This window comes from Rana temporaria, chromosome 9 (genome assembly GCF_905171775.1).
Source record: "Rana temporaria chromosome 9, aRanTem1.1, whole genome shotgun sequence".
Lineage (NCBI taxonomy): Eukaryota > Metazoa > Chordata > Amphibia > Anura > Ranidae > Rana > Rana temporaria.
The window spans coordinates 41,623,146-41,648,335 of NC_053497.1; the positions used below are offsets into that span (position 1 = coordinate 41,623,146).

At 43.1% G+C, this 25,190-nt stretch overlaps 1 protein-coding gene across 1 annotated transcript in view; it reads right to left on the bottom strand.

Moving 5' to 3' along the window:
• EHD2 (EH domain containing 2) overlaps positions 1-23,452 on the bottom strand; it is a 68,918-nt gene extending 45,466 nt beyond the window's left edge. The window contains exons 1-2 of the mRNA XM_040323274.1: positions 22,834-23,452; positions 12,832-12,929 (exon numbers count right to left, since the gene is read on the bottom strand). Coding sequence (XP_040179208.1) covers positions 12,832-12,929; positions 22,834-23,237 — 502 coding nt within the window. The 5' untranslated portion in view covers positions 23,238-23,452. The remainder of the gene's footprint in view (positions 1-12,831; positions 12,930-22,833) is intronic.
• Positions 23,453-25,190: the final 1,738 nt, after the last annotated feature.

The window sequence follows — 25,190 nt, forward strand, 5'->3', positions numbered from 1 at the left end:
GGGGTTAACAGGCAGTGGATGTTTTTTTTTTATCATAATGCAGAGAATGCATTAAAGTGGTGTTGTGGCCCAGACTCCCGAAAGTGGGAAAGGATACCTGTCAAAGACTCGGATGAGGAATCGGATGAGCGGAAGTTCCACTTTTGCGTGGAACGCCGCTTTTGAGGTAAAAAAACGTTAGTGTTTAGAACCACTTTAAATCTGTAACTACATATTAACTTAATGCAAAGTACTTTATTCCTCAAACTGGTCAGCAGGTGGGTTGCATATTCTTTTAGCTGCTGTAGGATATGCAGTCATTGTTGGTGGGCTGGTGAAGTGTTTGAATGGAGATCCCAGAGTTCATGCATAGTAGAGATTTGGACAAGCTGTCAGGCATGTACTGGCCATCGAGACCGCCAGGAGTTTCCCAGAGGGCCGATGGCTAAGTGGGCCAGTTTCAGTGACAGCCAGTGGAATCTCTAGGGGGTGGCTTTAGGGGCTATAGCCCTGCGTCACAGGGGTCCCCAACCCACTATCGGCTGTGGCCTCTCTGCAGCTGTGCGGTGGGTAGCACGGGAGAGCCTGAGAGCGGGCAGGCAGCACTGAAGAGCTGGGCGGGCTAGAGAGCAGAGAGAGATGACATCATCTCTCACCGCCTGCCCTGCATCACCGCTGTTCCACCATTACTGTGCAGCCACGGGCAGCAGAGAGATTACATCATATCTCACTGCCTGCCCTCTCTCTGGTGACCCTGATGTAAGGAGTGGCTCTCTGGGGACTCTGATGTAGGTGGGGGGCTCTTTGGGGACTCAGTTAAAGAGGTACCGGATGTGATGTCAGCGAGTCCGCCATTCGTTTTTTTTATATGCCTACTTTTAAACTACCTTTGTGAGTACCCAATGTATAAGCTGTTTTTATATTATTAAATTGCTCCTACGTTATTACACTATTGGTGCTTTCCTTTATCTTCCCGTGTGAGGATCACTGCCACTTCCAATGGCCTGAATTTTGTTGCTGTGTTCGTCCATAGAGAGTTGTTTTATGCTGTTACCTTACAGCAGTAAATTGGAACCACTCCTCGGCAAGCACTATATGTTTGAACTTTGGCACCAGCACCAGCACTTTACTACTTGCGCTCCAGTAGCGTCTAGCTCGCTGCTCCTGCATGAACACATATGTTTTTTCACTGTATATGTTTTGCTATCACCCATGTGTATAGTTTTGTAGCCCTGCGGCTCTAGCAGCGTCAGCTGTCCTATTCACTTAGTACACATTGCTTTTCACTTTGGATTTGTTATTATGCATCACTGAAGTCATATATTGTATTATTGTTTAGATGCACCTATTTTGATCTAGCACTGTATTTATGAGATTTATTTAATTCCCTATCCCTACAGCGCAGCACTATTTTGTAATTAATTTATTTTTGGTTTTGCAGTGCCGTAGCAGTACATTTTCTTTTTCCCCCTTGTTTGTTCACATCCCCCCCCCCCTTTTCCCTTTAGCTTCCCCTTTCCAAGTCCTTCGGTAGCGCGGTAATACCACTCCCTACATGTACAAAGTAATGTCCATATCCTAGGGTGACAAAATTACTAGGAAAAGAAGGGAGTTACTGGCAGGATGATATTTCTCTGCTTTCCCCCGTGGCAGCTGCAGCACTAGGAAATTTAGCACTGTAAATAAAACTTCTGCTGCCTTCCTCTCTAGCTGAGCCAAGACATAAAATCAAGGCTTGCAATGCATATATTTTAATTGCAGGAAGTGGCATACAGTTTTTGAAACTAACAAGAGGGCGAGAGTTTTCAGTAAAGCCGATCAAACTTGGATGGAACTTGCCCAGTTCAGCAGGGTCTGACTGAATATTGATTCATGTAGGAGCACTAAGGTTGTACAAAAGTTGATCTACTGATCACCTAGCCACCATGTTTATACTCTTGTTTAAATACTTTGATTCACTGATCTGTATGCAAATGACAGTTTCTATTTCTCCCGATCTATTGTACAGACTTGATTCAAGTAGGATACTCAGAAAGTGATGAAACCACCATTATTTTTAGGTGGGCAGCATCGATTGCCCCATATTCCTTTCTAAATAGTCAAAAAAGCTATGGAAATGAGTGGGCAGGGAGATAAATATTTGTAGAGGCTTGGCCAATGCCTGGGGAGGGTCGGCCAGATAGTAGCTGGGAGCCTGTATATATACTCTGAGACAGAGAGCAGCAGTTTTTGTCCTTAAAATTAGATCACAGCCTAAGGGAGACTTATTGTCCCCTTAGGCCTTCCAACCATGTGCCTGCAGGGAGCTGAAGCCTCAGATGGGCTACCCGAGGGCCTGATTGGTGGAATCTGCGGAATGCTGACTGAGGGACTTTCATCTGAGGCTCACCTTTCATCTTTCTCCCTGTCTGGTATCACAAGGAGAAAGAATATTGGAAGGAAGCAACCAATTATATAAGGATATTTGTGATTGCCGACTGGAGAGAGAGAGAGAGAGAGAGATACTAGAGAATTTTGGGCTGAGGCCATCCCTCATGGGTCAGAGTCAGCTGTGAGAGTAAAGGGGACATAGGGGGTTATTTACAAAAGGCAAATCCACTTTGCACTACAAGTGCACTTTAAATTGAAAGTGCACTTGGAAGTGCAGTCGCTGTAAATCTGAGGGGTAGATCTGAAATGAGGGGAAGCTCTGCTGATTTTATTATCCAATCATGTGCAAGCTAAAATGCTGTTTTTTATTTTCCTTGCATGTCCCTCTCGGATCTACAGCAACTGCATTTCCAAGTGCACTTTCAGTGCAATTTCAAGTGCAGTTTGGACTTGTAGGGCCAGATCCACATAGATCGGCCACCGGCACAGCGTATCGGAGATACACTACGCCGCCGTAACTTACTTGGCTTTGTTTCAAATCCTCAAAGATTTTGCGCTGTAAGTTACGGCGGCGTAGTGTATTTCTGGCGGCGGAATTCAAATTGGCGATTAGGGGGCGTGATTCATTTAAATGAAGCACGTCCCCGCGCCGAATGAACTGCGCATGCTCCGTTTCAAAATTTCCCGCCGTGCTTTGCGCGAAATGACGTTGCAACGACGTAATTTTTTTTAACTTAGACGTGACTTACGTCCATCCGATTTACGGACGACTTATGCATAAAAAATAAAAAATTCGAATTTAGACGCGGGAATGACGGCCATACTTAACATGGCAAATCTAACTATACGCCGCAAAAAAGCAGCTTTAACTATACGCCGGAAAAAGCCGACTAGAGACGACGTAAGAGAATGCGACGGCCGCGCGTATGTTCGTGGATCGTCGAAAATAGCTAATTTGCATACCCGACGCGAAAAACGACATAAACGCCACCCAGCGGACGCCGAAGTATTGCATCTTAGATCCGAAAGGTGTACGAGGACGTATACCTGTCGGATCTAACCCAGATGCTGTCGTATGTTGGTTTGAGGATTCAACCCAAAGATACAACGCGGGTAATTTGAAAGTACGCCGGCGTATCAGTAGATACGCCGGCGTACTCTGTCTGTGGATCTGGCCCGTAGTTTTCACTTGTAGACTTTACTCAGACTTTTCACCAAGATTATTCTCAAGTTTGCTATAGGCTCATAGTTCTATAGAAGATGTGTCCCCCTATTTGTACATAGTTTTGGAGTTTACCCCTCAATTCTTTAATCCCATCCAAGTTATCCAAAAATAAAAAATAAACACCAAAAAATAAAACCCTGGAACTGTTCATTGAGCCAAAGAGTGACTGTGTGGCTGGCTGTGGGGTAGCTACTGGCTAAAGGACTCTGTGCAATCTTCTAAGCTGTTTCTAACGGGGGTAGCGCTACACACTAATGAATTTTGTAGTCAAACTCTAGGACTATAATCTTGAACCTGAAAATACTTTCTGGTGAGCAAACATGCAAGATCAGATCTTAGATCTTAAAACACTACTAGCTGTGTACTTGTTTGATCTGAACGACTATGTAGAAAAGCCGACCCAGAAGCAATAACTTTTAAATAAAAATACATTTTTACCTTAATGCATTCCCTGCTTTAAGATTAAAAAATTAGTCCTCACTCCAATCCAGCACTGTGCCCATCTGCAGTGGCTCTCTCCCCTTTCTCACAGGATAGAGAGGCAGCAGCAGGAGCCATTGCTGCTGTCAATGAAATTCGGTGACCAGGGGGCAGGGCCAGTGTTAAATCTATGGACACACAGAGCAGGACTGTGCGCCTGCATGTGTGCCACCATAGGAAGTGAATTCCTATGGTGGCACACGGAGAAGAGACGGTCCCTAGAGCACTAGTGGGAGGCCCCATAATACTAAACCATTGCACAGACTAGGTAAGTACCGTATTTATCGGCGTATAACACGCACCCTAACTTTAAGAGGGAAGTTTCAGGAAAAAACGTTCCACAGCCCCCTGCGTATAACACGCAGGCACAGTTTACCCTCTATTTTCAGGGTAAAAAAGTGAGTGTTATACGCCAATAAATACAGTATATACAAAAAAAAAAAGATTTGCAACCCAAAAATTGCTATACTGTAGCTTACAAATTCTTAGATATGATGGCTGTATTTCGTTGTCTTTTTTAAGCTTTTTTTTTTTCATCTGGGGATCCTGCCAATAAGTCTGTTATTTATTATACAGGATTTACTGTATATAGTGCCAACAGTTTGCTCAGTGCTTTACAAAATAAAGGGGGGCAGAACAATTAAAATACAGTTCAATACAGAAGGAATAGGAGGGCCCTGCTCATGGAGCTTACAATCTAAAGAAAGAGGGAGGTGGTACAAAAGGTAATGGCTGCAGGAAGTTATTTGATGGAGGTGACTCAAGTACGGTTCTTAGGTGGAGGTGGGGTAGGCTTCCCTGAATAAATTCGTTTTCAAAGATCGCCTAAAGGCAGACAGGGTAGGGGCTGACTGGACAGACTGGGGTAGGAAGTTCCAGAGGATGGGAGAAGTCCTGAAGGCGAACATGGGAGGTAACAAGGGAGCTAGAGGCCAAGATGTCTTGGGAGAAGTGGAGAGGAGGTTGGTGATGTAGTTGGGGACAGCGTTGTGAATGGCTTTGTACACTGTGGTTAATATTTAGAATTTGATATGAAAGCCATTGAAGGGATTCGCAGAGAGAAGCACCAGTCTTGGAGTGGTGACTAAGGTGCCTTAGGCCCGGTACACACGAGCAAACATGTACGATGAAACCGGTCCGTCGGACCGTTTTCACCGTACATGCCTGCCAGAGGCTTCTGTACGATGGTTGTACTAACCATCGTACAGAAGTCCGCGCGTAAACAATACGCGGGGCGTGTCCGCGTCGTCGCCGCGCCTGCCATTTAAAGGCTTCCACGCATGCGTCGAAGTCATTCGACGCATGCGAGGGACGGCGGGCGCCTGGACATGTACGGTAGGTCTGTACTGACGACCGTACATGTCCGAGCGGGCAGGATTCCAGCGGACCGTTTTAAAACCCGTCCAGGAATATTTGCCCGCTGGGAAAAGGCCCGGCGGGCAAATGTTTGCTGGAATTCGGCCCGCTCGCGCCTACAAACGACCGAACATGTATGCTGAAACTGGCCCGCGGACCAGTTTCAGCATACATGTTTGGTCGTGTGTATGGGGCCTTAGTCTAGCAGCAGCATTCACAATAGACAGAAGGGGGGGGGCCTGTGTAAAGGTAGGCCAGTGAGGATAAAATTACAGTAATCAAGGCAGAATATAACCGAGGCATGGATAAGTTATTTTGTTGTGTCTTTAGTCAAGAATAGGCAAATTCTGGAAATTTTGCGGAGGTTGAGGCGGTAAGATTTAACCAGTGATTGGATGTGGGGCCTAGAGGTCAGAGAGGTCAGAGTCTAGGTCAACGCCTAGCACCCTGTCATGTGGGGAGGGACCAGTAGTTGTGTTGTTAATCTCAATGGTAAAGTCATGAGTGGGAGATCGGGGAGGAGGAAATATTTTTCAACTTCCTTTAACCACTTCCAGCCCAAGGCCGTCATATGACGTCCTTGAATTTCAGTGATATTCAAGATATCTGAATGATGGGTGCAGCTACAGGCATCATTCATATATCATTATTTTCTGCCGGCGATTCTGTGCACCGTAAGAACGATCATAGCGGCAGTTCCCTCCCCCTCCCGCCGCCATCTGGTGCTTCTCCGGGCTCTCCCACACAATCGGGGACCCAGAGAAAGAAGTACATCTCTATGACCCTCCAGAGGCCTGGGCGCGACGTTATGATGTCACTTCCGGGCCACAATTGTAAACAAAGCCGCGATCACGGCTGGTAAGCAATTTTTTTTTTCGATCTTATACTTGCCAGCCTGGAGGAGAGATGTGGGGTCTTATTGACTCTGCATCTCCAAGAGGACCTGTCACAAACGATTCCTATTACAAAGGATATTTACATTCCTTGTAATAGGAATAAATGTGATCAATGTTTTATTTATGTTTTAAAGTGTAAAAATAAAATAATAAAAACGCCCCTGTCCCTGGTAGCGCGCAAACGCGCATATAAGTCCCACCCACATATGTAAACGCCATGCAAACCACACATGTGAGGTATCACTGCGTGCGTTAGAGCTCAAGCAACAATTCTAGCGCTAGACCTCTGTAATTCTAAACTGTTAACCTGTAAAAAAAAAAGTAAAGCATTGCCTATGGAGATTTTTAAATACCAAAGTTTGGTGCCATTCCATGAGTGTACGCAATTTTAAAGCGTGACATGTTGGGTATCTATTTACTTGGCGTAACATCATCTTTCACATTCTATAAAAAAATTGGGCTAACTTTACTGTTTTTGTTATTTTTTTAACACATAAATGCTGCCTATTTTGGGTCATGTCAAAGGATCAATGCAACTGCCACTTTCTGCCCAGTGACCAAAACCACACCTTGCCAGCTATTATCCCATTTACTCCAGTATAATTGGAGCTATCATTCCAGTAAGTGCAACGATTCTGATAGATTACCCCCAGCTTTGAATATCCCTCCAAGTAAGTACAGTAATGTTTATGAGCTCTTAGTGAAGAAATAATAATTGTCATTGCCCCAGGCTAGAGTTCTCTCTCCCAGTTTTGGGGAACACCTCTGTTTGTGCTGCTGCTTAGTAACAGACCATTACAGAGCGAAGATCGGTAGGGGGGAGCCGTGCGGACAGCAGAGCGAAATACAACTACTGGATTCTGGGAAGGATTCTCCACTGGCAGAGCTATTTTTATAATGACCCTGATTAATGTGCTGATATATTTTGCAGCAGCAGAGAGTTTGAGTATGAATGCTTGTAATACAGAAAAAATAACATGGGCTTAGCTCTTTTTTCCACATTTAGAACTATGTCCAAACCAGCAATTTCTTCTTCTACGTTAATGAACAGTATATCTGAGTCAGCCAGCAGGGAAACCGTTAAACAGCTGTTGCTAAACAGCCCTGCCCAATGTGGAACATTTAACAGAGCCGGTATTCATATATAACACAGCAATGCAAAAACATAGCAACAGAGGTTTGGATAAATGGAAATAAATGAGTAATGTTCCAGTATGTTCAGAAAAATGTAGCACAATTCTGGTATATACAAATAGTACTCTATAGAGCATGATGCTGGCAACCTGCCCCTTACCTCTATAAGTATTAGAGTCATACAGATGGCAGGATTGCACCCCTCTTATGTACTATTATACAGAGCATGACAGTGGTCAGCTTCTATAACACTACTTCACATGCATATATGAGTATTACATTGCTAGGCTCTTCCCGCTGTGTATTATATTATACTGCCTGACAGTAGCAGGATGATTCTCAAATATATACAACACAGAGTTCACAGACTAATCAACCTGTACTACAGTGCACTACCTGACAGTAGCAGGCTGACCCTCCAATGTATAACAGTACAAAGCCTGACAGAGGCAGGCTGCCCTTCTAATATATAACAGTACAGAGCCTGGCAGTACCAGGTTGCCTCTCCTATATAGAACAGCCTATAGCCTGACAGTAGCAGGTTGCCTCTCCAATATATAACAGTACAGAGCCTGATAGTTGTAGGCTGCCCCTCTAATATATAACAGTACGGAGCTTAGTAGTAGCAGGCTTTTTCCTATATAAAATACAGTACGCTGCCTGACAGTAGCCAGCCGCCTCTTCAATTTATAACAATGCAGCCTGAACTTTGTAGGCTGCTTCCTATGTACATACGTTACAGTACAGTGCCTGACACACTTTTAAAGGTATCCTGTCATCAAGGCTTTTGTGCGTGTTTGTATGCACAACTTGTAGTACAAGAGCAGAATCCTGCATTTTTGAACACATGGATGTTTTAAATCGGTGCACCTGAAAAAAGTACCCACACAGCTGTTTTTCAAACATTTTTCAGATGCTAAAATCTATGGGGCCAAAAACGCAAGTCTGCCCCAAAGAAGCTAATGTAATTTTTTTTTGAGTGAGATTGGCCTTTTGAGAATAATACAATTCTTCTAGGAATTGTCTGTGGATGAGGGCTTAGGCTAATTATAATAGGTTTCATGGGAATAGGGAATATTCCCAATTATCTGGTTGTTTCTGATCTCCTAGGCCAGTGATGGCAAACCTTGGCACCCCAGATGTTTTGGGACTACATTTCCCATGATGCTCATGCACTCTGGAGTGTAGATGAGCATCATGGGAAATGTAGTTCCAAAACATCTGGGGTGCCAAGGTTCGCCATCACTGTCCTTGGTGCTTCACCAAGCCTTCCATATAAGAGTTTGAATTTAGCACTTATTTCAAATAATCAAACTTTCCAAGGAGGGATAGATATAAAAAGGACCCTTCAGTGTTAATGGAGAAGCACACCACACCCAAGTGTGAATCCAATCTACTTACCATAAAATGGTGATAAATAGGCATGTAATCACAAAGCATCACTACTCCCAACACTGATTGAAACAAAAGCGGCTAAATGAGCCAGTGAGCCCCTGGGTACCATTACAAGCTCTGGAGTTCGTTATTTTGGTGGCTTTATGTGAAAAAGTGCCCATTACAAGCTGTGTCCTATGATCAGATCAGTTTCTATTCACCATCAGGGTTGGGAGAAGTGATGCTTTGTGATTGATGATTAAATGCCTATTTATCACCATTTTTTGGTAAGCAGATTGGATTCACACTTGGGTGTGGTGTGATTTTTTCCATACACACTGGTGAAGCTGGTAAAGTGTTACTTTACTCCCCATCAGGGGTCAAGTCCTGGGGAAAAAAGTGTGGGACTCCCACCCAAGATCCACTCCCCCACCAAAAAAATAAAAAAATTATACGCTCATATGCATAATTACTAAACCGCATGTGTTTTTTGTTTTTTTTTCTTGATCCACTGTACCTTTAGTAATCCTTTGTTACTGGCCGCTTCCTGTATATGGATTCATCGGGTAGTGTGCGGATATTCCGTCACTTCCTCGATGCCGCAATGTCTCCTGGGAGCCTTTGTCATTGTTCCCAGGAGACATTGCGGAGGTCTGCCGCGAGTTATCGCGGGATTTAGAAAGAACTTGCTTAAATAACTCAGACCTCCGCAATGTCTCCTGGGAACAATGACAAAAGCTCCCAGGAGACATTGCGGCATCGAGGAAGTGACGGAATACCCGCACACTACCCGATGAATCCATATACAGGAAGCGGTCAGTAACATAAAGGATTACTAAGGTTCGCCTGCCCCTGACGGTGACTCGAGCTGGGCATCGCCGCTTAGTAAAGGATTGGCTCGGGCGGCTCGGCTGCTCTAGTCCTGCAAAGGGAACTGCGTTCCTGCTGTGAAAAAGTGCAGGGACGACGTTCCCGCAGGACTTGAGCCCTGCTCCCCATTCACACTTGTGCGATTTGCCATGCAAGTTTGAACATCTAAGTCGCACGACAAGTCGTACCCCCATGTTTTTGAATGATAACCATTCATATACAGTATGTGCAGTACAGTGGCAGTGACTTCAAAGTAGTTCATGCACTACTTTGGACCGACTTTCATGCGACTTGAGTACCATAGACTGCAATGTAAACCACCCAAAGTTGCATGAAAGTTGCACCTTAATGTTATACATATAATAGTTGTGCAACAGTTGTCCATTATCACTAGTCAAAGCCAAAATTGCACCCATCCAAAATTGCATCAAAGTTGCATCAAAGTTAATGGAGTGCTCTTGTCCTTTGATGCTCTAAAAACTCCATATCCGCTTCCCAACTCTCTCTCCTATTTAGATATCTTCAGTTTATGCATGCATTTGGCACTCAATTTGGCTCCTCCTACTCGGTGCGTAAAGGTTGGTGACCTAGAATACTTTCTCAGGAATGGTGACTTCACTAAAGCGTTATCCAATATTTATCAACAGCTATTCGTCGACACCCCGAAGGTCTTGCTTTCTTGCCGTAATGCTTGGCTATCTGATTTCTTACAATTGGACAATGATGATTAGGATGACATATGGGGGCCCACCTTTACTAGACTGGTGTCGGCGCAAGATCACCTAATACAATAAACGCTTTCATGGGAGAATAACCAATTCCTCCATAGAATTTATTATACCCCTGATAAATTGGCGAGCATTTTTCACACACAATCCTCTAATTCATGGTTCTCCAAACTTTCTAAACAAAGGACCAGTTTACTGTCCATTGGAACTTTGGGGGTTCAGACTGTGACCATTGGGAGTAAAAATTGTCCTGGCATCAGTGAGGCCTCGTACACACGACAGAGTTTCTCGGCAGAATTTGGCGAGAAACTCGGTCAGAGCCGGATTCTGCCGAGAAACTCTGTCGTCTGTACACTTTTGGCCCGATGGAGCCGCCGAGGAACTCGTCGAGAAAATAGAGAACATGTTCTCTATTTTCTCGTTGTTCTATGGGAGAAGGCGGACCGCCGAGCTCCTCGGCGGCTTCATCCCTGAACTCGACGTGTTCTGTCGTGTGTACGAGGCCTGAGAGTAAACCATGCAAACAATTCCTCCCTCAGTACATGTACACATGTACTAGGGGGAGGAATAGTGCCCCATCATTGGTGTCAATGGGAGAAATAATGCCCCATTGATGTCAGTAGCAGGAATTATGGCCCATTGTTGGTGTCAGTGGGAGGAAAGGTGCCCCATGGATGGGATAAAGGCAAGCAAAGGGCCGCATCTGGCACCAGGCCGCAGTTTGGAGACGCCTGCTCTGAATGCTGGAAGTGGGCAGACTTTGTACATATTTTTTGGCATTGCATGGCCATCCAACAGTTCTGGTCAGGGGTTATGCGCCGGGTAAAGTTGGTTCCGACGATTGGTTAAAGTCCTTCAATTGAAGTCTGTCTGTTTGGCTTGGTAGATCCATTGGCACTAAGGTAATACGCATGCTCCTTACTATACTGTTTTTTTTTTATTTTATTGTGCATTGAAAGCTATTATCTTGGCATGGGGGAAAAAAAACTGTAGCCCCTACGGTATTAGCGTAGAAGGCTTTAGTGAACAAAGCGCTTCCCTTGTATAAGGTAAAAGTTGCACGACTTTGGAGTCGTACAAGTGAATGGAGACTTGGGGTGAGAATTGTACCAGGTATAGGTGCTACAATGACTAACAAATATCTCCCTATCGGAAATCAATTATGGTAGACTAACATTGATAAGAAATGTAAGGGGTATAGAGAGGCCATCATATTGCTGGGGCATGGCACAGACCCATCAGATGCCAACTGAATTCCCCATTGAGAATGCACAGCTTTGCACTAGGTTTACTGCAGGATCATGAAGGTTGTAGCTGGGCTCCTTCTACTGGCTACACATAACAGTGGTAGGTTGTCCTTTTTATAAGCTATAGCAGTATTTCTCAAACTCACAGAAACACAGTGAACACTGACAGAGTGCATGCAGTATAGTATCCATGGTGGAAAATGAACCCAAGATTCTCGCCTCACAGGTCGCAGTTACATTATAAAGTTTTTGGGTGTCATTGACTTTTTTAGGCTGAATTATGAAATAGAAAGGAGATGGGTTACCTATTGCTGATGTGCCTAAGGATGTACACCGTGTTGCTGGCTCCCATTACTCAGTGTTTACACAGTGGAGCCAGGAGGCACAAAGCCAGAACCTGAACCGCTCCTAAGTAGAGGGGATATTTCCATAAACAATAGCGGATTATGTTTAGATCAGTTAATGGGTGCAGATTCCTGCTGCCCTCTGCCCTTCCCTTCTCCAGACACACAGGATAGGACATCCTGCACTGTGTCTGACCCAGCTCACTGGACATGTCTTCCTCAAAGTCACCTAATCCCAAGACTAAAACTACATGCTTCACAGCTTCCTTCCACTTTTTTTTGCCCTGCTTTGAGAAATCCAATGTCACAAAGTGAGGTATCAAACTGCTAAACGCTAGTATTTAGTACTTAAGAAGTCATCATTTTCTTAAAGAGGCTCTTGAAGTATTTTTTTTTTATTTTTTTTATTCAGCGCAAAAAAAGGTTTCTTTTTGCAAGCAAGAGGAAACTGGCACATTGGAATGCCCTACATTCAAAAATTGGAAGTCACCCGTACATAATTGTAAATTACTGAAGATGAATCCCAATAAAACAAGCTAATTTCCCCACTGAGTGCAATGCATATTTCAAAAAATGGTACAACCATAGTAAAACACTTTATTCACATATTTGATATACAAAAAACTTCTAAGGAAATATGTCTGCACTGAGTTGAGTCTGCAACTGGTTGTTGTGAATATTATCTCTCCTTTTGCTTCAATTTCGATAGACCATCCGTATTGCTTTTAGATTTTGTCTCTCTTTAGTGTGCTCTAACAAAGCAGAAGGATGTTTTGTATGTGTACAGTACCAAGTGACCTTCTCTTTAGTACATTACATGGTACTCACCTCTGCTCACCCTCTGCTTGGCACCAGACAGGATTCCAGGAGTGTCTATCAAGCTAATGCTCTCCAGGACTTGGTTGGGCAGCTGGGCACACATGAACCTGTGAAGATAACACAATTAAGAAAAATTGAACATAAAGTCTGAATGAGACAACAGGTATGCAGTTTAAAGTTTTTTGATCAAAAATCAAAGTTTTTTAAATAATTCCAAACACAGCTGTGGTGCATTATAGTTCCTCTGTTACTAATCTTGTGACCTGAAAAGTTAACTTGTGCTTTGCTTCAACCCAAACATCTGTATCTGCTGAGTAATTGGGGTGAAAACTGTGAATAACTTGCTTCGTCTGGGGTATTTGATCAAGTGTCTTACTTTCTACTTTTCATGTAAGTGTTTTCATCTAATATTAAACACTCAGGCCCAGATTCACAAAAGAGATACGACGGCGTATCTCCTGATACGCCGTCGTATCTCTGAGAGTATATATGCGGCTGATTCATAGAATCAGTTACGCATAGATGGCCCTAAGATTCGACAGGTGTAATTGACTTACACCGTCGGATCTTAGGCTGCAATACTTCGGCCGCCGCTGGGTGGCGTTCGCGTCGTTTTCCAGCGTCGGGTATGCAAATTTAGCTTTTACGGCGATCCACGAAGGTACGCGCGTTCGTTACGTCGTCGCTAGTCGGTTTTTCCCGTCGCAAAGTTAGGCCTGCTTTTTCATGGCTTAACTTTAGACGAGCCATGTTAAAGTATGGCCGTCGTTCCCGGGTCGAATTTCAATTTTTTTTTTTTGTGTGTAAGACGTCCGGGAATGCGAAAGTACGTTACGCACGTCGCCATTCAAAACATTACGACGGGCGACGTCATTTCGCGCAATGCACGGCGGGAAATTTCAAAATGGAGCATGCGCAGTACGTTCGGCGCGGGGACGCGCCTAATTTAAATGGTCCCCGCCCCATTTGAATTAGGCGGGCTTGCGCCGGACGTCTTTACGTTACTCCGCCGCAAGTTTACACTCAAGTGCTTTGTGAATCAAGCACTTACAAGGAAAACTTGCGGCGGTGTAACTTAAAGACGTTACGTTACGCCGCCGCAGTTCTCTATGAATCTGGCCCTCACTGCCTACAGTATTGCACTATGTGCGTTTTTTTTCTAACTTTTTTTCAAACACATCGGGCCCTTGGTTTGACCGGCCATGGTTCACCATCTCCAAGCATTATACATCCTCTCCATTTGATTGGTGGATTTTTGCCGTTGAAGATTTGATCCCGGATTAACACATCCATTTATCCTAATAAGCTCTAAAAAAGCGTATGCTTTTCAGGGTTCAACATCTCTGGTGGTTTTTGTAGCTGCTCACTATCTAGATCGCGCGGATTTATTTTGTTTTGTACATGTACTTTGTTGCCTGGGAGACGAGAGCAACTCGGAAATGTTTGATACTTCTTCTTTTAAGTTAATTTTGAAAATCGTAGCTTTTGCAGGACAGCTTGTTCTGTTGAAAAAAATAACAGACCTAATGGCCGGATCACCAGATAAAAAGAAAAGAAAGCCTTAAAAAAATTAAACCAGTGCAGCCACAACATCTAATATTTGGTAAGCTGCAATATAATAAATGTTTGCTTTTTGGGTTAATTCTGCTTTAATCCGAGCCGTTGTAATAGTGTGGCAACTCACAAGCACAGTGGAGAGGCAATTGCCATGTCACACTATAACTGGAAGTGCCTGAATAGTGGCAGAATAACCAGGTAATCATTTAAGAAAAGCACAAGATTAAAAACAACTTTTAAAATGACGTTAAGATGTTATAAGGCTGATATGAAAATTTAGTGAGTGAGTTTAGCATTACTGCAGAGGAAAAATGACCACTGGAATCCGATTGGCTATTAGGGGCAGTGCAGACTTTTTCCTTCCTTAGCTCTGCTGCGTGATCTTATCGACAGTTCCTGAAAATGATGGCTGGGAGAGAGGATTCTGGGAACATTCAGGAACCATTGTTTATAAACCATTCTAGATTTACGTGTGTGAGGAAGCCATTCCCAGCAAATATAAACATTGTCACTCTAATAATACCCAGGATCATGTAATCTTAGGAAATGTCTATGAGGCCTGAACATGTAACTTCATTTGTACAGTGCTCTGTGGTGAGCAGGGTATACAATATCTATTCTGGCAAAAATTCAGAGCACAGCAAAAAAAACAAAAGGTTCTTCTTTCTAGAGTTGTCACACCGTATATAAAAAGAGAACCTGTCAGGACATAATTTTATAAGCTTCCTCCTCCTCCTCCTCATTTGTCCCTCATTTTGGTCTGATCTATATAATTGTATATAAAATGCACTATATCTTTTAAAAAGTGTTTCCCAGTGCTAAACCTTTCATCCAATTTCAAAAGCAATATAAAGGTAGTGGTAAAAAAAAAAAAAAAAAGCACTTGTGGGTTTAGCAAATCTGGGGGTGTGTGTACTACGCCTACATACTTTTGCTAAATGGTGTTCGTGTTCCCATCTCAAAAAGTTGGGAGGTATATGATAGAAGGGAGCAGTTTTACCTGCCAAAGGATTTGTATTTCTGGCTAGCCGGTCTTGCGATTTACACAGCTCTGCCGTTCAGCACAGCTAGCCTAGTGCCATGACCTAGGCAGGCTTTACACAAATTTCTTTCCTGCAACCACATAAAAGAAATTTGCATGATTCCCCTGTCAATACAGAAAGTGCTGACAGGGGAATGCCTCCTGCTGAGGAATTGTCTGCTCCAGGCAGGAGTGGGCAAGGCAAACCATCCCCGGCCAGGGGAAGATAGTGATCGCAAGAGAATCTGGTAGGCTGGTTGTACCCAAATTGATCAATCGATCAACTTTGTACATTCAGCCTGCCCATTAACGGTTCGAAACTTGGCTGGTTCCTACTGAACCAGCCAAGATTCGAACCGTGTATGGCTGACGTTAGTCTACTGCCTTTAAATATTATAGCTAGCTTGGTCACCTCTCTGCCATTAGCCACTGATTGGCAGGTACAGACTAATTAGGTCACAGGTGTCAAACACAAGGCCCACGGGCCGAAACCGGCCCTCCAGGCCATTTCATGTGGCCCTCACACCTCTCCTGCAGCTGCCGGAGAGCTCCAGCCCTCCTCTGGTCCTACTCCAGACCCTTACTTTCTGCTTTCAAGCAATGCATCCAGCTTCTTCCCAGCAGCAGCATAAGCAAAGGGGGGTGCACTGTGATGTAAGGGAGAGTGGAGGACTCAACTTCTGGTGGTGGGGTGGCTCTTGACATTGAATGTAAAGGGGAGGGGATGCGCTTGACATCGAATGTAAAGGGGAGGGGATGCGCTTGACATCGAATGTAAAGGGGAGAGGATGCGCTTGAAATCGAATGTAAAGGGGAGGGGATGCGCTTGACATCGAATGTAAAGGGGAGGGGATGCGCTTGAAATCGAATGTAAAGGGGAGGGGATGCGCTTGACATCGAATGTAAAGGGGAGGGGATGCGCTTGACATCGAATGTAAAGGGGAGGGGATGCGCTTGACATCTAATCTGTAACCAGTGAAGTATATGAAAACCTAAAATGCATATACCTGTTCAGTGATTCGCCAAATAGTGAAGGAAGTGTGACAGCCCTGTGGCTTGCTCCTTTAACAAAAAATAAGTTTGTAATGGTAGCTTGTATCGTGTATTGCTATCCTGACAGGTTGCTTATAAGGGAACCAATCAAGAGGCTTTTATTGAAGAGGCCACTCCCTGACTTAGGGGTGGCATGCTAGTTCCAGGACAGTGAAGTGAATTCTATTCCCCAAATTGCTCTTGTAAAACGAATAGATGCAACTCTAATCAGATTATTACTGCTTCCACTGGAGCCTAGGAGGCACACATGTTTTGCCTTGGGTGTCTTTTTTAAATCTGGTTTCAGTACTATTTAAACAAAACTGTGCATTACACAAGTGAACAGAACATATTGTTTTGTTTTGAAGATCTGTTAATGTTGGACACGACAACATGAAAAAAGGTCTGTGACTACCCCCTTCCAATAATAAGCCATTTCAGATACAAATTAAATTTAGTAATTTTAATCCTTGACTACTCCTATCATAAAAAGCATTTAAAGTGGTTGTAAACCCCAAAATGTGTGTGTGTATATATATATATATATATATATGTATATATATATATATATATATATATATATATATATATATATATATATATATATATATATATATATATATATATATATATATATATATATATATATATATATATATATATATATATATATAAAAAAAAAAAAATTGACCTGCAAGACAAAGCCATAATGAGCTAGTATGACTAGCATACTAGCTCATTATGCATTACTTACCTTAGATCGTAGCCCCCAAAGCTGTCCTAGTCTCCCCCTCCAGCCGAAGACATCTCTCCGGAAGGTTACTTCTGGGTATCGGCGCTCTGATTGGCCGGAGCGGCGATGACATCACGTCAAAGCCGGCATTATCCATTGATTAAAACCGGCATTCTCGGTGCTCCTGTGCAATCTTTGCGGCAAATATCTCCTAAACCGTGTAGGTTTAAGAGATATTGCAAACACCTACAGGTAAGCCTTAAAGGAGTTGTAAAGGTTTAAAAAAAAATCCCTAAATGGCTTCCTTTACCTTGGTGCAGTCGTCCTTCACTTACCTCATCCTTCAATTTTGCTTTTAAATGTCCTTATTTCTTCTGAGAAATCCTCACTTCCTGTTCTTCTGTCTGTAACTCCACACAGTAATGCAAGGCTTTCTCCCTGGTGTAGAGAAAGCCTCTTGAGGGGGCGAGCAGGAGGGTCAGGACGCTATCTACTTTGCAGATAGAGAAAGGAGCTGTGTGTTAGTGGGCGTCCTGACACTCCTGCTCGCCCCCTCAAGAGGCTTTCTCCACATCAGGGAGAAAGCCTTGCATTACTGTGTGGAGTTACAGACAGAAGAACAAGAAGTGAGGATTTCTCAGAAGAAATAAGGACATTTAAAAGCAAAATTAAAGGATAAGGTAAGTGAAGGAGGAAGGTAAAGGAAACTATTTAGGGAATATATATATTTTTTTACCTTTACAACCCCTTTAATCTAGGCTTACCTGTAGGTAAAACAAGAAAGGGTCCTTTCACACGTGCGGCCCGTTTTTTAGATCATCCGTTTTACATCCGTTTTTTCATCCGTTTTTTTATCTGTTTTTTTTTTTGTTAGAACTTTATTTTTATTACATATTTTGATGAAAAACGGATGTTAGCGGATTGGATGTTAAACGGATCGTCCGCTAACATCCGTTTTTCGTCCGTTCCGTTTTTTTGACGGAAGAAAAATAGGGCTTTCTTCCGTTCAAAAAAACGGAGCTTAACGGAGACGGATGTTAACGGATGCTCATCCGCTAACGTACGCTATCCCATTGGAAAGCATTGCAGTCCGTAAACGGACGTATGAAAAAACGGACGAACGGTCCGCACGTGTGAAAGGACCCTTAGAGAGGGTTTACAACCACTTTAAAAGTTACTGTCTGCGTCCCAATAGGAGAGATTTTCCATTACTTCCTGTAGCTGTGACACCCGGTCACTGGTACAGGAAGTGGGTAGGAATCTCTCCAGGCTGCACTAGATACCTGACAAAGATTACTTCCCTTCTGAATCAAGAGCTACAAAAGGTATATCTTTAGGCTGGGTTTATACTTATGCAAATTGGATGTGTTTTTTTTTTCGCATTACAGGAGAATGTAACTGTCTCTCAATGGAACCGATTCACACCCCTCCGGGGAGGCTGCGGAGCGCACAGCAGAAGGGTCCTGTGCGTCTTTGGCTCCATTTAAGGTCCGAATTCGGGCAAAAAATTCAGACCTAATTTGGACCTTAACGGTGAACGGGGACACACCGGACCACCTGCTGTGCCCCACGCCGCACATAGCGTAAACCCAGCCTTAATCCTGGCTATGTTGTATGGGGAAAACTTGGCATACATAAATGACAGTGATAAGAATGTGCACTCATTCTGGAAAAAATTTCACAAAGATTTTGCAACTAAATTGTTTTAAACCACAAACCCCACCCAACTGCCACCCATTTGGCTCCAGTTTTGGGTGGGCACTATTGGCCTTTTGGAGATTTAAGTGCAACATGTTTCTTCAGATATTCATGTCTCTGCTCCTACCTACTAGGCCAAAAAAGACACCAGTCTCCAGCAGCTGGACAACTGTCTGTGCAGTCCTCATTTTTTTTTTCGGCAGGGGGGGGTTTGACCCCATCATTGCTTTGTAGTGGGAGCGGCAGGTTAGGTGGGAATTCTATCCACTTGCCAATAGCTACTCAAAACTGACATATTTGTTTTGGGTGGAGTTGCTGCCATTGCTGATCTTTCCCTCTGAATCTTTCCCTCTGGCTGTCATACCGATTCTCTGTCTTTGGTGCTTTTGTGAGCTTTAAATTTATTTTAGATCACGGACTACTAAGCCAACAAATCAACATTGGCAGCCAGGTAACTAGAAATTTGAGGAGCTCAACAAAGGCAGCATTCCTATTTTTCTCAAGGGAGGTTTCCTCAAGGCCTGGTTGAGTATCTGCTTTTTTGGACATAATTTCAGGCATTTGTTTTGAGTGTATTCGTGCATACTGTATATGTGCGTCCGTGCATTTATGCGTACACTACATTCTTAGGGAAAATGCATTATTTTTATGCTCATATGCATGTATTTGCACGCATTTGCGAGTACCTGTCACAAAATACTAATCTGAAACGCAGATTTTTTATTTATTTTTTATTTATTTTTTACTCAAGAATACACAGCGCTTGTTTACATGCACATTGTGAACAATGTGGGCTGCATTTTGGATCAGTAAAAAAAAAAAAAAACACTATTGAGCTTTTTCAAGCTGCAGTGTGCAAGAGGCAATCAAATCATGTCTGGGGGAAAAAAACATAGTACAGGACATCTTTGCAATACGTTTATATTTCCCCATGTTTAATACAAATACACGCTAAAACAGAAAAATACCATATGGTTGCCAGAAATCCAGTTTGCTCCAAACTGTTTTTGTGCAATCCGCTACAGAATACCCAAAAAGTGTTAAATTAGTCCTGCTGAGTTTTTTTTGCTACACCACAGATCATGCCCCCTTCTTTAATCGATCCTGCTTCAAAGACCGCTGATCACTTGGTTCTCGGTCTTCAGTAAATAGAGAGCCTGTGCCTGTCAGTCATCGGCTCTCTGCTCTGCCCCTCCAGCATTCAGTGGAGCGCCAGGCTGTGGAAGGGGAGGGAGCGCCTAGCTCAGTCTCCTAGCGGCTCGCTGAGAGGCTGAGGCGGCTGCTGGTCCAGGCATGTGGGTGGATCCCGACATTCATCCAGAGCATGGACTGGCTGAGTGGCGGCAGCCAACAGTGGGCTTTAGGTTGAAAACGGGTAACAGGAGTACAGAACGAACTGTATTCCTGTGATCAATAGGAGAAGTAGGGCCATACATGAGGAAATGTACATGTATTGTATATTTTGCCTAGATATGCACAATATTTCATGTTCATGTTTAATATCAGGATGTCAGAATAATCTCTATGCCTGGGTTCATAGTAGCACTGTACTTTGTATAATTCAAAGATTTTACTTGAGCCATCATGTAGTGTGTAATTCTTTCATGCTATTTTAAAAGAGGTTAACATTAATCTGGGCAACTCCTCCGCCTGCATAGAGAATGATGCATCCTTCTTGACCAATCTTTTCATCTTGGATCATTGCCAAGGTTATGTCAGACAGATTTCCATGCCAGTGATTTTTCACAGAGCTGATGATCGGTGTATCATCTCAATGGTAAAAACTCTGAATTCATTCAAGTACCAATTTTTTATTGCAGATTATCTGTAATGCCGCGTACACACGACCGTTTTTAATGTCCTAGAAAAAACAACATTTTCTCAACGTGATTTTTGTCAAGCCTGCCTTGCATACACACGATCGTGAAAAAAAAAATGCTCGAGCAAAGCGCGGTGACGTACAACGGCACTATAAAGGGGAAGTTCCATTCAGATAGCACCACCCTTTGGGCTGCTTTTGCCGATTTCGTGTTAGTAAAAGTTTGGTGAGAGACGATTCACGCTTTTCAGTCTTTGTGCTTTTCAGTCTGTTACAGCGTGACGAATGTGCTATCTCCATTACAAACGCTAGTTTTACCAGAACGAGCGCTCCCATCTCATAACTTGCTTCTGAGCATGCACGTTTTTTTTCCCGTTGTTAAAGCCTACACACGACCGTTTTTCACAGCGTGAAGAACGACGAGAAAAATTTGAGCATGTTCTAAATTTTTAATGCCCATTTTTCACGTCGAGAAAAATGCTCTGGAGCCCACACACAATTGTTTTTAATGACCAATTTAAAAAAATTGCATTTTTCACGTCATGAAAAACGATCGTGTGTAAGCGGCATTACAATTTCAGACATGAATACAGTAAAACCTTGGTTTGAGAGTAACTTGGTTTGAAAGCGTTTTGCAAGACAAGTAAAAATACATTTTGCCTTGATATACAAGCGATGTCTTGATATAAGAGTAGCGTCATGTCACAACTGAGTATAAAAAAGGAGAGGAGCCTCTAAGTGTAGCAATATGGTTACGGTACATTTAATAAAGGTACAACATTTATCAACTTATTGCTACACTAATGCCCTGTACACATGATAGGTTAGTCTGATGAAAACGGTCTGATGGATTTTTCCATCAGTTATCCGATGAAGCTGACTGATGATCAGTCGTGCCTACACACCATCAGTTAAAAAAACGATCGTGTCAGAACGCGGTGACGTAAAACACGACGACGTGCTGAAAAAAATGAAGTTCAATGCTTCCAAGCATGCGTCGACTTGATTCTGAGCATGCGTGGATTTTTAACCGATGGACGTGCCTACAGACGTCAGTAAAAAAACGATCGGTTAGGTATCCATCAGATAATTTTAAAACAAGTTCCATTTTTTTTTACCTATGGATAAATAACCTATGGGGACCACACACGATCGGTTTGGTCTGATGAAAACGGTCCATCAGACCGTTTTCATCAGACTAACCTATCGTGTGTACGCAGCATTAGAGGTGCCTCTCTTCTCTTTTATACCCTGTAAAAAAAAATGCTTTGATATACAAGTGCTTTGGATTACAAGCATGATTCTGGAACGAATTATGCTTGCAAACCAAGGTTTTACTGTAACTCTTGGGCAAGCCTCTGAATGCTTTAAATAATTTATATTTAGCTTGTAATAATCAAGAATTGTAGATCCAATCGTCAATATCTTAACTTGAGCATTAATTGTTTTGTGTCTGTTTAAGGGTTGCTTAATGGCCCAGTTTAGTGATAGGGTAAAGACTGGACCTTAGAGGGGTTTACTGGGTAGAAGTGAGGCGTTCTCCTTGAATTCCTTGCAAAATAGGGAAGGAAATGGTTAACTGTGACTACTCCACTGTTGGCTGTTGGCAGGGCCGTCTTAATAGCATCATGGGCCCCTGGGCAAAGTAATGCTCGGGGGCCCCTACAATGATGACAGTAAAGGTAAACAGACATTAAGTAGGTAGGAGGCGGACTGCCTCCCCTTTTCATCTATCACTCTCAGTGCCATCATGGGGCCCCCAATTTCAGGGTAGTGTGGGCTCAAGGACCAGCTGCTTTGGGAAAAGTGCAGGGCCCCCCCCCCCCATGCAGTTGGAGCCCCTGGGCAGTGCCCAGGTGTGCCCTCTCATTAAGACAGCCCTGGCTGTTGGCCAACTTATACAAATACTCATGTTGGGTACTGGAAGGTCCAAGGATGGGCAGATGCTTCAGTATATATATTCTTGGACATACATCCACCTGTCCTAAATATCATGTAAGATTGCCCTTAGAACGTGTACCCATGTCACTTTTAGCTAGGTAGGTCTTGATACCCAAATATTACCTGCTTAAAAAGCTCCAGGCAGATGACCTCATTTAAACGCTAATACAGAAATTGTATTTAACTGGCATTTATGCCATATCCACTCACCTGTTTAGAAAGGTGTTCCCAAAAGGGTTGAGCTTGCGGAACGGTTTGTTGGGATCTACCATGAGGGCGTTCCCGGGGATGATACCCTCTGTCTCTCCATGCATGACCGCAATGAAGGAGTCGGTTGTGGGTTCAGGTCCAATGCGACTACCTGGGATGTCCTGCTCTAGGAGATACTTAATGAAGGTGGTCTTTCCAGTCGAGTACTGGCCCATTACCAGCACCATGGGCTTATTATTAAAGTCAGCATCCTCCAGGGCAGGAGAATGGAAGTCATGGAAGCGGTAGTATTCTTCCACCGGCTTTAGCTTCTTCTTGTACAGGTCTTTGAGACCCTCGGTCACAGTGTGGATGACTTCAGGGGTCTTCTTGTTCTTCTCATTTTTCTTGATCCAGCTGAACATGTTCACAGTTTAATGTAGAAAGGCAATAAGCCTATCTTCCTTTTTCACAAAGCCTTCTCTGCACCTTCTGGTTATATTAAAGTATTTTGTCCCTACGCAGTGTCTGCTTAGTGTGGCTCTCTTGCTGTTCTACGCCTGCACTCCCCTCTTGTGATGTCAGTCTGAAGCTAAGTTAGGTCTATCCCAGAACATTACAGAACCACTGGAAAAAAGGGCAGGCAGGAACAGGGTGTGTGTGGAGGAGGCAGGAGGGGCAGGAGGGTGGGGAATTTAGGACCACTTTAACATTTCTGTGCAGTTAATAGGTTAAGGAAAAGTGGGGGAAGCTTACTTCACGTTCCAAACTTCATATGAAGCCAGGAAAAAAAAAAACTGTGGAAAACAGATGTATTGTGCAGGAAAGAATGTATATTTGGAGAGAAGGTCTGCCCTGTATTCCACTCCCTGGGTGCCCACCCCACCAAAGGAATGTACAGTACTGATGGAACTGTCATGCTGAGTATAATGCTAAATCTTATGCCACCTAGTGGGGTGAAAAGTTATACATACATTTTAAATGATAAAATAATGCAAGGAAGTTTGAACTCAGTAGCTATTTGTAAATGCCTTATGTCGCATACACACCATCACTTTATATGATGAGAAAAAAACGAAATTTTCTGTGAAGTAAAAAACGATGTTTTTGAAAATTCAATTTTCAAAGACGAAGTTGCCTACACATCATCGTTTTTCTCACAATGTTCTAGCAAAGCGAGGTTACGTTCACCACGTTTTTCCATTGAAGCTCGCTTCATAACTAGCTTCTGGGCATGCACGGGTGTAAAAACGTCGTTTTAAACAACGTTTTTTGCTACACACGGTCAATTTCTGTGAAGTAAAAAACGACGTTTTTAAAAACGACACATAAAATTGAAGCATGCTTCAATTTTTTTTGTAGTTTTTCAGAAGACATAAAACAACGTTTTCCCCCACACACGGTCATTTAAAGTGACGTTTTTAAAAACGTCGTTTTTTTTTCATCACATAAAGTGATGGTGTGTACGCGGCATTAGTTTAAGTTTATTGCCTGATCACTGACCTGTGGAAATTTTGGTTTTCGGATTACTAAAAATTCAGAGTCCCATAGAGTCAGACCACCCCAATCACAGCTTTTGGCAGATTCTATAGAATTAAACCACATCATATATTTCTTATAGTATTTAGGCTGGGTTCGCACCTGGGACGTGTGGTGAGGTCAGTGGCTGGTGAGGCACTGGCTAATATCAGAGCCATATACACGCAGGTTACATACGCCGTGATCATTAGAGCCAGAGCAATAATTCTAGCACTAGACCTCCTCTGTAACTCTAAACTTGTAACCTGTAAAAAATGTTAAAGCGTCACCTATGGAGATTTATTAGTACTGAAGTTTGGCGCCTTTCCACAAGTGTACGCAATTTTAAATTGTGACATGTGAGGTATCTATTTACTCGACGTAACAACATCTTTCACATTATACAAAAAAAAAACGGCCTAACTTTAGTGTGTGTTTTTTTTTTTTTTTTTTTTTTTTTCATGAAACAATTTTCTTTCCCCCCCAAAAAATATGTTTAAAAAAAATTCTGCGCAAATACCATGTGACATAAAAAGTTGCAAGGACCACCATTTTATTCCCTAGGGTGTCTGCTAAAACAATATATATAATGTTTGGGGGTTCTGAGTAATTTTCCAGAAAAAAAAAATTATGATTTTTACATGTAGTAGGGGAGTGTCAGAATTGACCTGAGTGGCAAGGTGTTAAAGGGGTTGTAAATCCTCATGTTTTTTTCACCTTGATGCATCCTATTCGGGTGACAGCGCGGGCGGTATCGGTTGGTGAGTGGGCGGGTGAGAGCGGGCGAGCAGCTGGGCGGCTCTGTGTGTGAGCGGGCTGCTGGCCAATCAGGGAGTCGGCGGGCAGGAGAGCAGAGAGGT